Raw genomic sequence first — 15362 nt, forward strand, 5'->3', positions numbered from 1 at the left:
AGGTTGTTTAGCAGTAACGTTGTACTCTCAGGTTCTTTAGCAGTAACGTTGTACTCTCAGGTTCTTTAGCAGTAACGTTGTACTCTCAGGTTGTTTAGCAGTAACGTTGTACTCTCTCAGGTTGTTTAGCAGTAACGTTGTACTCTCTCAGGTTGTTTAGCAGTAACGTTGTACTCTCTCAGGTTGTTTAGCAGTAACGTTGTACTCTTAGGTTGTTTAGCAGTAACGTTGTACTCTCAGGTTCTTTAGCAGTAACGTTGTACTCTCAGGTTGTTTAGCAGTAACGTTGTACTCTCAGGTTGTTTAGCAGTAACGTTGTACTCTCAGGTTGTTTAGCAGTAACGTTGTACTCTCAGGTTGTTTAGCAGTAACGTTGTACTCTCAGGTTGTTTAGCAGTAACGTTGTACTCTCTCAGGTTGTTTAGCAGTAACGTTGTACTCTCTCAGGTTGTTTAGCAGTAACGTTGTACTCTCAGGTTGTTTAGCAGTAACGTTGTACTCTCAGGTTCTTTAGCAGTAACGTTGTACTCTCAGGTTGTTTAGCAGTAACGTTGTACTCTCAGGTTCTTTAGCAGTAACGTTGTACTCTCAGGTTGTTTAGCAGTAACGTTGTACTCTCAGGTTGTTTAGCAGTAACGTTGTACTCTCTGTCAGGTTGTTTAGCAGTAACGTTGTACTCTCAGGTTGTTTAGCAGTAACGTTGTACTCTCAGGTTGTTTAGCAGTAACGTTGTACTCTCTGTCAGGTTGTTTAGCAGTAACGTTGTACTCTCTGTCAGGTTGTTTAGCAGTAACGTTGTACTCTCAGGTTGTTTAGCAGTAACGTTGTACTCTCAGGTTGTTTAGCAGTAACGTTGTACTCTCTCAGGTTGTTTAGCAGTAACGTTGTACTCTCAGGTTGTTTAGCAGTAACGTTGTACTTGTCCTCTTCAGAGCTTGGCTGTAGGATCTGGTGTTTTCCCGGCGTGAAGTGACTCGTGGCGTCCAGTAGCTCCCTCACAGAAGCGGCGTTGCCTCCAGCGTCTCCTGGCGTTGAACCTCGTCTCCATCCGGAGGTCACGAGGGAATGTGGGGCGAGAACACGTGAGCTTCTGCTCCTGGAAGCCTCGCTGGAGAGAAGCTGCGGAGAAGCCTCGCTCGCTGGTGCCCGGCGCTCGGCGTGGAGCTAACAAGCCCTCCATCTTTCTCTCTACTCAATGAAACAGTTGGAGATCAAGCTGCGATAGTCTTGAAAATTAGGCCCCTTTTACCCAAAAGTCAGAGCGAGGGAGGATCCACGGGGGCTCTAATTACAGGCCGAGCCGAACAGAAACCGCAGAACAATCAGCGGCTGCAGGAAACACACACTCGCAAAAAAAAAAAGAAACATAAAAAAGGTGGCTGCCGCCCACGCCGCCGGCTGCAGGTACACGACACCGAGAGGAGACGACTCAGTGATTGGACGAATGGAAAACAGACGTTTGTCCATTAATAAAAAGAAGTTGAGCGAAATAAATCTTTACTTTGTGTTGCCGCTCTGACCGGAGAGGAAGAGAGGCAGGAAGTACTTCCTGATAAGTACACACTATTTAGTATTACTAAAAGAATTAGTACCGCATTAGTATGCAATTCATAAACAGTTACACGTTTTATTGTTGAATAATAAGCTATTATGCGTTTCATGGTTGGGTTTTCATACTTGTATTTGTACTCTCTCAGGTTTCATGTAGTAATGTTGTACTTTTACTCTGTGGTTTAGTGCATGTTTATTATTAATGTTGTACTTTTACTCTCTCAGGTTGTTCAGTAGTATTGTTGTACTTGTACTCTCATGTTTCATGTATATTTAGTAGTTATGTTGTACTTGTACTCTCTCTCAGGTAGTTTATAAATGGTGGATTCCCCATTTGTAAATTAAGTATCGAGGACTTATATATGATTCATAAAATACTTCATAAAGTGTTAGTAAAATATATAAAGAATGAAATGTTATTTATTCATGCATTTATTTATGCACATGATTTAGATATGCACTTTATAAACGTGTTTTAATACTGCAATTCATGATGAATTCAGTAGTTACTACTCGTTAATTAAGTTTTAGTGATATTATTAATCAAGAATGAAACATTTATATCTGTGTTCATGTTGGAATAATGCTTTAGAAATGATGAATTAAGTGTTTATTCACACTTTAATAACGCTAAATAGTGTGTACTCATTATAAAGTGCGACCAAAAGAGACAGAGACAATAACAGGGAACAGAAAAACAAACGCAACGCTGAAAAACAAAGAAAGAAGGTATTTCCTTAAGAGCACGATGCCCGCGAGGTGAAGGGATCGCTGCAGAACAGACGAGCTGAACAAAGCCAGAGGACGGAGGCGTCACGGGTTCACGTCACGAGGGGAAGACGTCTCTCTCAGGGCCGGTGAGGCGGATCAAGAGGAGGCGGTGAAAGACTTATCTCTGGCTCGGTCGGGTCACACGGGTCCAGATGAAGCAGAAATAATTAAAAGACAAAAACCTGAAGAGCAAAGTGTGCGACCGTCAGAAGGGAAACACTCGTTCTTAATTACTTTCTTTAAAAAGAGCAGCTGACATTTTGAGACATCGACCCATCAGGAAGTCTTCAGCGTGCCGTCAGGATGTCTCAAGTGATGGTTTGTTAAAAAGCAAAGAAGCACATCGTGACGCCAGAGGAAGACAAAGAGCGCCACCTTCACCGCCACGTGTTGCTTTGGCAACAGCAGCATCAGGCGAACGATTGGAAAACGTTGACAAAAGAGCACCAGGGGCTCGTTGGCCGCGCTCACAAGGAGCTTCACTTCTACAAAGGACATCCTGAAAAAACACCGGATTAGGCCCTAATCTGATAGGATGGACTCACTGGGGCATCTTCGCTTCATGACGGTCAAAGTGCACCAATTTATGGTTTCACAGTAAACATGAACGCTCACCAAGAGGAAATCAGAGTTTGGAGACACAACATGAGTCAAAAGGGACCCGACGGAGCTTTAAGTGTAAATATCTTTGCAATACATTTATTTCCTCATCATCAGGATTCCAGAAATTCCTCAATTTGTTTTTGATCATCACAAATTCTTAATTTTATTTGTACTTTTTTAATAAAAATCCTTTTTGTGTCACTACCCCTTTAAAATGACCTGGATTCATTTTGTTTTATTAAATCTATGGATTTAATATTACAAAGTATTCATTAAAATATATATACACACACATATATATATATATATATATATATATATATATATATATTATACAAATACATACATATACACACATACATATATCTATATATAGATATATACACATATATACACATATATCTATATATATACATACACACACACACACATATATATATACATACATACATATATATACACATATATATACATATATACATACATACATACACACACACACGTAAAGGTTTGTTTGGATAGAAATACACAATCGTTTTGTGACAAAGATTCCAGAACAAACAAAGTTGTTCAATGTACAGTAGATAATGCAGCAACACTATTATTATTATTATTACTAGTAGTTTTGACCTTTGATAGTCTGGGATAATTCCTTTGCATGGAAATGATTTAAGGAATTTGAACAAAAGTCTGTTCAAAAAGCAACAATAAAAAGAAAAAGCTTTTGTGGAGTGCAGCCTTCACCGTGACACAGCTCAGTGAAATGAATTCCCTTCAGAGCCCGTTCACAGCCCAAAGAGAACGATGCCATGTTAAACTCTGCAGCTCAACGAATAAGTGGGAGTCAGACAGAAAACTGGTTCTAATGCGTCCGTATTGGTGGACCTGAAAGCGCCGCTGTGGCTCTGAGGAGACGCCGGCGTCTGCACAGCAGCGTTTATGAATGGAGGAAACGCCGGCGTGAGTGTGTGTGTGACAGGTCGCAGCCCTTCCTTCCACCTGAGCGCACGACGTCAGCCCCGAAGGCAGGAAAGTTTATGTGTGACGCACATCCGCCTGCCCCCACGAGCGTCCCTTTGTCCTCTTTACACTCTTTATTCTTTCACCTAAATCCCCACCAGTGGACACTTACTCTCTTTCCCTTTGAAAAACAGTGGAAACAAGTTCTTTTTACTTTGGAAAACAGGACACAAAACCGTTAAAAGCATCAAAACATAATGCGGAACCATTTTAAAACAAAACTTCCCCCCGTGTCCTTATTTCCTCGCCTCTTGCGCTCATCGCTTCTTCAGCTAAATACTCTAAACTTGAAAGTGCACGAGGAACCCGTCGCTCCGGGACTCACCAGAGGCGCCGACGTACCAAACAGACTTCAACTTGGCTTTCTACCGACTAAGAGTGGACCTCCGGTCGCTCCCACCAGCCTCCCTTTGTGCTCTTTAAACTCTTTATTCTTTTACCTAAATCCCACCAGTGGACACTTACCCTCTTTCCCTTTGAAAACCCCAGTGGAAACAAGTGCTTTTTACTTTAGAAAACAGGACACATGAAACCATTAAAAGCATCAAAACATAATTCAGAACCATTTTAAAACGACAAAGCTTTCCCTACGTCCTTATTTCCTCCTCAACATTCAATCTGATGAGTGCGTCCTGCAGCGACATTCCACCCAGAGAAAGGGAAAGAGAGGGAGATGTACCTCTATCTGACTCGCTGTCTCTCTACCTCCATCTGCATTTCCCTCTTTGCACTCGCTCTTTCCGTCACGCTGGCTTTCCCTGCTTCTTTTTGCTCATATTTTGCTTTCCTTCTGCTTCAGCGTTCGTGTCGCTTTGCCTCTTTGTTCGCCTCGGCCCACCTCCGCCTTGTTGCTTCACCGCTCTTAAACTGTGTCCACCGGGGAGAAGAGGAAGAACAAATGGAAGCAGACAGGAGGGTGGAAGAAGCCCTGAAGTGTCGTGACTGATCATACACCTCCAAAGCAACAATTAAAGTGAATCACTTGCCTTTAGTTTATTGTAAGAAATGGGAGGCACATAAGCGTTTTTAGTTACTCTGGTTAATAATGGCCTGTTAGCCGCCTCCTCAAAACAAAAAACAACAGCAGGAGATGATTAATAGACTTATTTTGCAATGACATATCCTAACTCATTACAGCAGCCCGAGACATGACATTTTGATTTAATAACTGCAGTAATGAAAGGTCAAATCATCCCATCAATTAATACCTCTGTGGCTCTTGTCTAATAAGTGCGTGGTATGAAAAAAAAAACATTTTCTTGAATTGCAAAGATGAATCTGACGAAGGGGGCATGGTCAGAATAAGTGTGCATCCTCTTCTCTGTGTCTAGTATGCAGAATCAAATTTGTTTTTTTCCCGGCAGAATGCATCTTGAAGTAATTCTCCAGATGTAAATAGGCTCGGCGTCAAATGCAAAAACAAAAACTGGGATAAATTTGAGCAATCATTTCAACAACAAAAAAAACAACAAATGAGTTCACGGGTGTGCAGACAAAAGGGTAATTAATCCTCTTCCCCCGCGCCTGCCATCTGCATTGTGGTTGCGGTGCATTTGTGTGAAGACGAGGAGACAGACGAGAAGCACAGATTTGATTTAGGTTATTCTGGTTGGAGGTGACAAAGCAGCAGCAGATACATAACGAAGCGCCGCGCGGCCATTAATCCTGCTTTAGCTTCATGAAAACCTCAAGCTACTCAGTTGTTAGGAAGGTGATTTTCATCAAGTCGTAATGAGTCACACAGTCACTTCACCCGTCACGACTAACGATTGGCTGGGGACTAAAGACAGATATGGTGCCAGAACGGCTTACAAGCCACATTATTCATTAAGGTGCGTGCGATATTGTTGCGTTTTATTTATATTCTACGTGGTCTCGCCGCAATCAACCAGTCTACGTGGATTGTCTCTGGCCAATTCTGTGCACTGCATGGCGACAAGCTTCCTCGCGTCGGAGACTAATTTCACATTAACCCGCTGCATCGTTTTCCTGCACCGCACATGTGCTTTCTGCACCGTTCTCCACTTCAAATAGACGAGGGCTTTACAATCGTATTACTGAAACAAATTACAGTTAGATTGGGATTCGTATTCACTGGTTGGGGTGAAGCCAGAATGGCCTACTTTAAATAATAAAGCTACGGTGGGCCGACATCATTTGATTATGATTATTGATGCATTAAAGTGTTCAATACATTCATATGGTAACAGTGGCGGCTGGTGGAATTTTTTTTTGATAGGACCATTTCATACATCTCAGCAAACATTTATTTATTCCAACACTTTGTCATAATAAGGACATCTTATTAATACAATTCAGTGTGTGTGTGTGTGTGTATATATATATATATATATATATATATATATATATATATATATATATATATATATATATATATATGTATGGGGGTCAGGGGTCTCTCACTCTCTCTGGCCAATCACAGAGAAGCAGCGTGCTTGTTGGTAGGGTTGTGGCCTGTGATTGGTGGAGCAGGGGATGAGGCGGGTGGTTATCGGAGGAAGTGACGTCATGTGATGTTATGGAAGTGTTGGGGTTGCTAAGTGAGCTGGTTAGCTGTCTCGCGTGAGCTACCGTTAGCGAATAGCCCCGTTTACAATTGTGTTAGCTTACTCACACGCGCACACACACACACACACACACACACAAAGCCAACACTCGCTCTAATTTCCTTAAAACATACAGTTATTACAACGTTTGTATTGATTGACCAACAGTTTCTAAAGGCAGAACACAAATTGGGTTAACTACTTACATAAATAACCGACATCATGCCGTCAAACAGCTCGTTTCAAACAGCTCGTAGCTTGCCGTGCCTGCTCTCTTGCTCCTCCGGGACTCAGTCTCCTCATGCAATTGCAGCTCAAAAGCCCACAAAACTTCACACAATCAATTATAAAAGCTAAAATGTGCCTGTTTTTATCCACCTCATAGTGTTTCTTCAAAGCAGTCCTGGGTCCGTGGGTAGTGATGTTGACTAGCTCAATATGCTATCTTCGTAGCTTGACGGAGTTACCCATGTGTGTCCTCCTGGTGTTCTGGTGTTTTCTTAATTTTTTTGACAAGTGCTTCATGTCCCTTAATCCTGTAGCTGTCCATACTGGATCGGTCCATGTTGATTTAAATTTTAAAAAAGCATGAAATGTAAAATACGGAGTTAGCACGACCGCATCCAGCAGCTAGCTTAGCCACACAGCCCGGTTGTAGCTTAGCCGCCTCCATAGAAGCTCCTTCCCTTTCAGCCACTCTGCTATCTTATGGAGAGGTCCGGCTGATCTGAGAGCAGGTGTTTTACCTGTAGCTTCTCCGCCAAAGTTCTTCTCTCGAACGGGTGTTGGAGGAGAGATTATACCGAGTCAGCATTTGGTTTTCTGTGAAGAGCAGCGCTCGACTCCTGCTCGACACTGTCAAGTTGTTAAAGTGGGCGGGGCCGCCTTGTCTGCCCTGACAGAGGGAGACGGGGACGCGCAGTCTAGGGCCCGCCCTCCCGGAAGTCTTTTTTAAGGGCGCTGATTGGATAAATTATCCATCTCCATGTCCAACAGGTATATCTTTGATCAGTGATTGGCTGAACTGCTTCTTCGACTAGTCTTTCTTGGGCCGAATGGGTCTGCCCCCACCACGTGCACGACATAGCAGAGACGTGCACGAGGGCAGCTGAGAGGTGCACGAGCAAAGAGGACAAGCAGGAAAAGCAGATGTTTTGCAAAGATATCCTTTTTTACAAATATCACTGGGTATATTCCATTGACCATTTGTGTAATTTATTATTATTATTATTATTATTAATATTTTTATAAATATCTTCTTTTTGTTCCCTCTTTTTTTGGTGGCTCTATTGGCCAACCACCATTGCTATATACACCTTAATATATACACCTTAATATATACACCTTAATAGAAGCTCATAGTTTATCATTTATATTGTATCTGAATCTGCAACGTGGCCGAAGTAGTAACCACTAATGTACAGTAATTCCCTCTGAGATGTGCTGGACTAGAAGTATAAAGTAAAGTAGGCTACAAGCACCTAAAAACTTTACTAAAAATGAATTGAGCGACATTAGGCATAGTTACTTTTACTAAGTCTACTGCGATTGAAAGCACGAGTTGGAAACTCAGTTCTGTGTATGTGTATTTTTACATTTCTGTTCCGATTTAAAAACAGATATCCACACAGTGATGCGTGTACTTTTAAATCAATCGCTGAAAGAAAGAAGGATAACTACTAGTTCCACATCGGTAATTACCTTTTTGCACAACATGTGGCTGCTGAGAAGCAACACTGCAATTTTATCACTATTAATAGAAGAGAAAGCCTGAACTGCCTTCAGCAGGACGGTCATTCAGAAGTACCGTCTCCAGAAGAGGAGGACGGTAAAATAGATGGTTTTGGTAATCCAGAGGACAAAAGAAACAAATTCTCACGGATTCACAAAACATTTAAGATTGGAGGTGAAATTCTACATTTCTACCAGCAAAAGAACTGAAACCTACAGAACCAAAAACACAAGTGTTGTGGAAAACAACTTCACTTTATCTTTACTTTTCTATATGAAAGTCAGTTTACTTGCTGGACAATAAAGCTGCGTTCACACCAAAAGCGTTACGAATGTTACTCGCGTGGAAATAACCACGAGTTCATTGCCATTTTCGTAACGCTTTTGGTGTAAACGCAGCAGAACATTCAATGTACAACAATGGCTAGAAAGCTTAAAGACAAATAGATTTGTCTCGTTTTCTGGACTGTTTGAGAGATATTTTCAAATATGTCGGGCAAGTGATTAATAAATCCTTGTAAAAAATCATGAAGAACTGCGAGTTGCACTTTACTGTAGCGTAGAGACCTTTTCTATCTCTCAGTCCCCCGACTACCTGGTCTCTGATTATTAGAGAAAACATACTCATGCATACAAGCAAACCGTCATAAATCAGCTGTAACATCATGAAGACATGATTATTAGAGGTTCAGGGTCTTGACAGACGGATCACTTGTTCACAGGTGTATTATTCACAAGAAGAATGGCTTCTTCAGACAAACAATGAGTCTATCAAATCAAAAGGTAAGCCTGTATCAACACAGCATGCAGCAGCAGCAGCAACAAAGAAAAGAAATCACCTTAATGAATGAGGTAATTTCTTTTGTGCAGGACAACATTGTAATAAAAGGCTTTAATACACTAACTCCTGTCCTCTAACATCCTTAATATAGAATCTCAGCACAATAACGAGCTCCAACCGGCCATTCTCACAGAGAGATGAGGAGAAAAAAGAAGCTTCACAGCGCAAAGAGAACACAAAGATCAATGGGGAGACGCACTAATCAGGTCCATCACCACCATGTCGATTCTTTCTTATGTTAAAAATGAACTGTCGCTTTTTGTCGCGTTCCCTTCTGAATCTCGGCCTTAATTAATTAAAAGCATTAATAAATTAAAAACGTGTCTTTAATCTCCATCAAGATTTCTATTTATAATTACCCTGAAAGTAGGAAAAAAAAGCTTTGTCATTGTGTTCACCTTCTTGTGCTGCAGACGCACCTGAGCGACACACACACACACACACACACGCACACACACACACACACACACACACACACACACACACACACACACACACACGCACACACACACACACACACACACACACACACACACACACACACACACACCGGCGTACATTCAGAGGAGAACATCAGCAGGAAAGCAGCGCGCCGCCTCATGTGCATCTTTCAGAAGATAGTTTGCTGCAAAACAAGGGGGAAGTTTGCGCTGCGTCTTTTTGTTAAGTTGTTGACAAAGTTATGCAAAAGATATGAGAACACAAAGGTAAAGGAAGCTGGAGTTTTTGTCCTTGCGAGTGATTTTGTTGTTGTGCAGAGAGTTAATTGTGTAGTACTGCGTTCTGCTGGCGTACAATCTGGGGCCCGGCGGCACGGAGAAGACACTGCGTCGTGGAATTATAATTTTCTGGCTCCGCGCGTCGTTGTGAGGAAATCCACCACTTGGGGGAAGGAAAACAAAAACAAAAGTGTGACTAAAACACAAAGAACAACGTCGCTATTTAGAGGTTTGGGAAGGATAAGCAAAAAAACAAAAAAACACTTCACAACTTGAGCCATCTGCTTTAGTCTGGATGCTAGAAGTCTCCGTGCCGTTCCTCCTCTCTGAACGGAGTCCTTACAATCATAAAGTCTCAGCAACACATCCGCTCTGGTTCCTTGTTCTGCCATAACCTTGTGTACAGACACAGCTGATCAGCCACGGCTACACACTCAGAGTCCACTGCACCAACACAACCGACCCACAAAGTCAACTTTTATGTTGACGACTACATGACTTCAGCAGCTCGTGAATGCAGAACAACTCACAAATAAACACACAAATGCAGAAATATATTTGTGTTTCTATCAAAGTCATTGGAATGTATTTGTGATTTCTTCTGTGTGCATTTACAGTTATTGAGACTGCACTGGCTCCATACTGTCTGTTAGCGGTTAGCTTTGAACCGCTAACAGCTAAGCTAGGTTCACGTGTTTGTGTGGGAGATTTGTGCTGCGTTCAGGAAAACTGGGGAATTGTGCTAATATCCTTTAGTTTACAATCGTGAATTCACCGTCTGAATGTTAACGTTCTAAAACCAAAAATTAAACAATGCAAATACTCCAAAATAAGTAAAAGTACTGCATTCAAAATCCAATTCTCGTTAAAGTACTATTATGTATGTTATGTAACGGCAGCAACAATCATTTCAGTAAAAGTAAAACCTTATTCTCTAAACATCAAATGTTTTACAGCTGTGAAATGAATGCAATGGAATAAAAAAGTACAATATGTCTCACTAAGATGTAGTGGAGTACCAATAAAGCAGCATTACATGCAAGTACTGCTCGTACAAGTACCTGAAGGAGCACCAGAGTGTCTCTCCTTTCTTTTTTTAAACTATTATTATGCATTTGAGGCTGATGTTAATTGTGATTGAGAGACGCCCGCTGCGTCGATGGAGCGTCCCAGATGCGCTGATTTACCCAAATCACACGGAGGTCGAACAGAGTCACACAATCTAAAAGTTATTATTGGCAACGGAGTAAAAACCCTGGCTCGGTGACAACGGCGGTTTACACTCGACAGCCGGATGAGATTTATCTCGGCAACGTGGACGGCGAGCGTGTGATCACTAAACACATCACTTTGTTGATGTTGTGCAATTTAGCCGCCATTAAACTCAAATTGCGAGCATTAAAATCCCCTCTGTTTCTAACACAGGGGTGTGAGGCCGTGGTGGAAGATGTGTGTCCTGGTTGTGTGGCTTAATTTAAGAGACTCACACAGAAGAATACATCACTTTACCACACTTTTGGGGGAGAAAAATAAATAAATGCAAAGTCACAGCAATGTCAGGAAGTGCTGTGTAATTGCTCATGGGCCCAGACATCAGGCGCGATGTGTCAGAGGCCTTTAAACAATAAAATATGCAGAGATTAATATGTGTGCCATCATTAAGTGATGCGAAGTCAACCGGCGCGCTGACAAACCTTTCATGAGCCTGACCTTGAAAACAGCATTATGCAACATAATCTTTTGAGTATCTGAAGTCATTCAGCTTGTGAATAATTCCTCTTCAATCTCACTCGTCGCTATACATCATTTTATTAGCGCGTGACCTCGAGGAACTAATTTAGTCTTTTGGAGTTGTTTTACAGTGAAACGCTGATGGAGAAGGCTTTCTGAATGCAAGTGGATCATCACACCAAGATGTCCTTTAAAATAAAGCTTTTGACGGGTTGAAGGAGAGATAATCTTCAAATAGTACACGGCTCGCTTATCTAGAAGGAGTTTATTTCATTTATTCCACGAGAAGAAACGCGAAACCTTTGAAATCCAAACACAAAATGATGCAGGATTCATTCTGGAAAAAGCAGGAAATAGAAGATCCAGAAATGACTGAAACTCATGAAAACAGTAATATTTACTCTTTTTTTATGCGCAAACAACCAAATATTAAGGATTTAATCTAACGACCCGACAAAAGAAACTTCAACATTCTCCAGGAAGACTGATGAACCTTCAATACTGTCTTTCATCACTACATAAAGTAATATATCAATACTGTCTTTCATCACTACATAAAGTAATATATCAATACTGTCTTTATCTATACGTTCACTACATAAAGTAATACATCTATACTGTCTTTCATCACTACATAAAGTAATACATCTATACTGTCTTTCATCACTACATAAAGTATTATATCTATACTGTCTTTCATCACTACATAAAGTAATATATCAATACTGTCTTTATCTATACGTTCACTACATAAAGTATTATATCAATACTGTCTTTCATCACTACATAAAGTATTATATCAATACTGTCTTTCATCACTACATAAAGTATTATATCAATACTGTCTTTCATCACTACATAAAGTATTATATCAATACTGTCTTTATCTATACGTTCACTACATAAAGTAATATATCTATACTGTCTTTCATCACTACATAAAGTAATATATCAATACTGTCTTTCATCACTACATAAAGTAATATATCAATACTGTCTTTCATCACTACATAAAGTAATATATCTATACTGTCTTTCATCACTACATAAAGTAATACATCTATACTGTCTTTCATCACTACATAAAGTAATATATCTTTACTGTCTTTCATCACTATATAAAGTATTATATCTATACTGTCTTTCATCACTATATAGAGTAATATGTCTATACTGTCTTTCTCTATACATCCCTAAAGGAGCCAGACGTCCCTCATGATGTGTTCATGCGTTGGGGTTCAGTACGCTCATGGACAGTCTCCTCACCACATGTATTCATTTTTATTTACTAAATTAAATCATGAAACACAACTTAGCTGCATAGTTTGAATTAACCGTCTCGTAAAATCAAACACAGGGAGAGACAAATAATTCTGTTAGAGGCACTGAAGAGATGGGTACTACATATATATATATATATATATATATATATATATATATATATATATGTGAAAGAATCTTCCCGTGTGACTTGAACGTGAATCTTTTGTGAGCAGAAACAAACTGAGTCAACATTAGTGTGTCTGCTCGGTGTCAACAGGAGACGTGTTTGTGTTGGTTTTGTGTTGCGTCTCCACAGCTGACCGTGTGCGTCACGAGAGCCAACAAAGCTGCAGCCCGTTCATTAATATCTGCTCTGGATTCTTCTCGACGCTCTCGGTTTGATATCTGAATGAAATCTAAACTCATAATTTAAGGTCTCAGGTCTTTTTCTTGATTTCACATCATTTCTTAAATTCATCTTTTAAAGGCTCTTCACATGAGATACAGACGCATGTTTGGATGTGTTGCACTCAGCTCTGTGATAAAATGTCCCTAAAGCTGGAAATTGACAGTTTGATAGTTAAAGATTCTTCATATCTCTCGTGAAAACATAACTTTACTCATGTGGATGAAACGTTTTGGTGTTTTAAACAGAATCAAGTGCTTTTCTTTCCTCCTTTTGAAAGAAAATCAACATGTATGACTCTCCAGACGATCAAATACTGCACACTGTCTGGTGAAATGTCCCAGAAACATCTTTGCAGGTTCGTTTCCTTTGAAACCGAAACACATTTTGCATTTTACGTGTAAAATCTAAATCACAACCGTCTTCAGTTTTGCAAAGAGACGTTTCATCAGGACCGAGCGGGCAGCGTGCAGGGCATCGGTCATGTGAGCGTTAAAGAGGAAGCTTCCATTACAGGTGAGCATGAAAGGCTCCTGTACTTCCTGCTGCTCGCTTACCTGGTCCTGAAGTTGGCCGGGTGCGGATGCCCGTCGTACAAAGATAAAAAGTCGTATTCCTCCTCCACAGCGAAAGATTGAAAAACTATATGAATCCTGCTGCCCTCCTCGGCGACAACCACCCAGGTGCAGTTTGCTCCGTTTGGATATCCGTACGGAAAGCCGGGGCTTTCTATCGTCCCGTTCCTCCCTTTTAAAGTGCCTCCGCATGTATGGATGAAACCTGGAGAGAGGAAAACACAGTGAGTATAACATGCACCGTACCAGACAGAAGAAAAGCTCTTTATGCACAACAGAAAAGGAGAGAATGTGCTTCACTTTGCCTGCACACACCCGAGCAGCAGTACATAAACTAAACAAGGGTAAAACTCCTACAGATGCTGTTCCAAGTCAGGTGTTCTTGGTAACATCTGCATGCAGTCAAGTGAAGTCAAGGTGCAATATTTCTTTAACTGGGAACAAATTGTTTGTAAAAAAAACTGCACATTGTTCTGATCTGGCAGACGCTGAGAGGGAACCTGGCAACGAGCAGCACGAGGCCACGTCTCACTTCCCATTCGCACGAGAAGACAAACAAAACAATAGTCTGGGACGAACACTGCTGTCAGTATGGAAGAAATGCACATTGAAGCCATCGGTGTGTTTGTTCAACGGTGCACCGGACAAAAAGCTTTCGATCGCCCAAAGTGGGTCAAAAAAGCCTCCGGAGACGAGCAACGAGCGAGGTCCTCCAGTCTGCTGCCACGAGGCCTGAACGCTCACTTCCACAGCCCACACAGCCCACACAACACACACAGCACACACAACACACACAGCACACACAACACACACAGCACACACAACACACAACACAACACACCTCTCTGCACCTCGCTGCCATCAAGGAGTCAATGCGTATCGGCTGGAGCATCACAGCATCGCTCGCTGACCTTCCTGCGTTTATGTAAATGAGCAAATGTGTCACAGCAAAGAAACTGAACCTCCAAACAAACTTCTCACTCGTGCACAGACGGTGAAGATACACATTTCATCTCATGATCACACCACTATTCTTTCACGTCTTCCACATCCAGCACTGCCACACTAAGACCTGAACTCACCAGACAAACAAGCAGAACCGACTTCTAATATCTCGCACGTTGTCTCACAGAACACACATTTAATTAAGATGTAAGGTTCACAATTAACTCCTCGTGGAATGATCTCCTCACACTCGGGAGGTAAAGGACTTTGCACGATGGAGCATGTGAAGGAGAACACAAAGGTCTCTGAAACGTCTTCTCTCGAGCTAAAGCACTGCTGTTTGTTCCCTTCTTGTCAAACGATGCAAAAAACTGTTTAACTCAGAGACAAACTGACAATTAATTTCTCTCTTTGTGAAGCGGTTTCATTCTCTTTTTTTTGGACAAACCCTCCCAGCTGTTTGTATTTCTACAACAAAAAACAAAACAAGTCTGTTATCTCAATAGGATAATTCTGCGGAACATTTCTATATATTTTTTTATATTGTCTCCAACAATCTTGAACATCTTGCAGCACCTTCAGGACTTCCTCTTCCTCCTCCTCCTCCTCCTCCTCCTCCTCCTCCTCCTCACAGGGCTG

The 15362-nt window shown here is 41.2% G+C and overlaps 1 protein-coding gene across 1 annotated transcript in view; it reads right to left on the bottom strand.

Annotated features, from left to right (window-relative positions):
- Positions 1–15362, bottom strand: part of LOC137799537 (CUB and sushi domain-containing protein 3-like) — a gene marked incomplete at its 5' end in the record, with an annotated part of 388544 nt that overhangs the window by 191619 nt on the left and 181563 nt on the right. Inside the window, one exon of the mRNA XM_068596333.1 lies at positions 13761–13983. Within this exon, the coding sequence (XP_068452434.1) occupies positions 13761–13983 (223 nt within the window). The remainder of the gene's footprint in view (positions 1–13760; positions 13984–15362) is intronic.

Source organism: Clinocottus analis, unplaced genomic scaffold (assembly GCF_023055335.1).
Source record: "Clinocottus analis isolate CAN_PGR_092001 unplaced genomic scaffold, fCliAna1.0.p SCAF_36, whole genome shotgun sequence".
NCBI lineage: Eukaryota > Metazoa > Chordata > Actinopteri > Perciformes > Cottidae > Clinocottus > Clinocottus analis.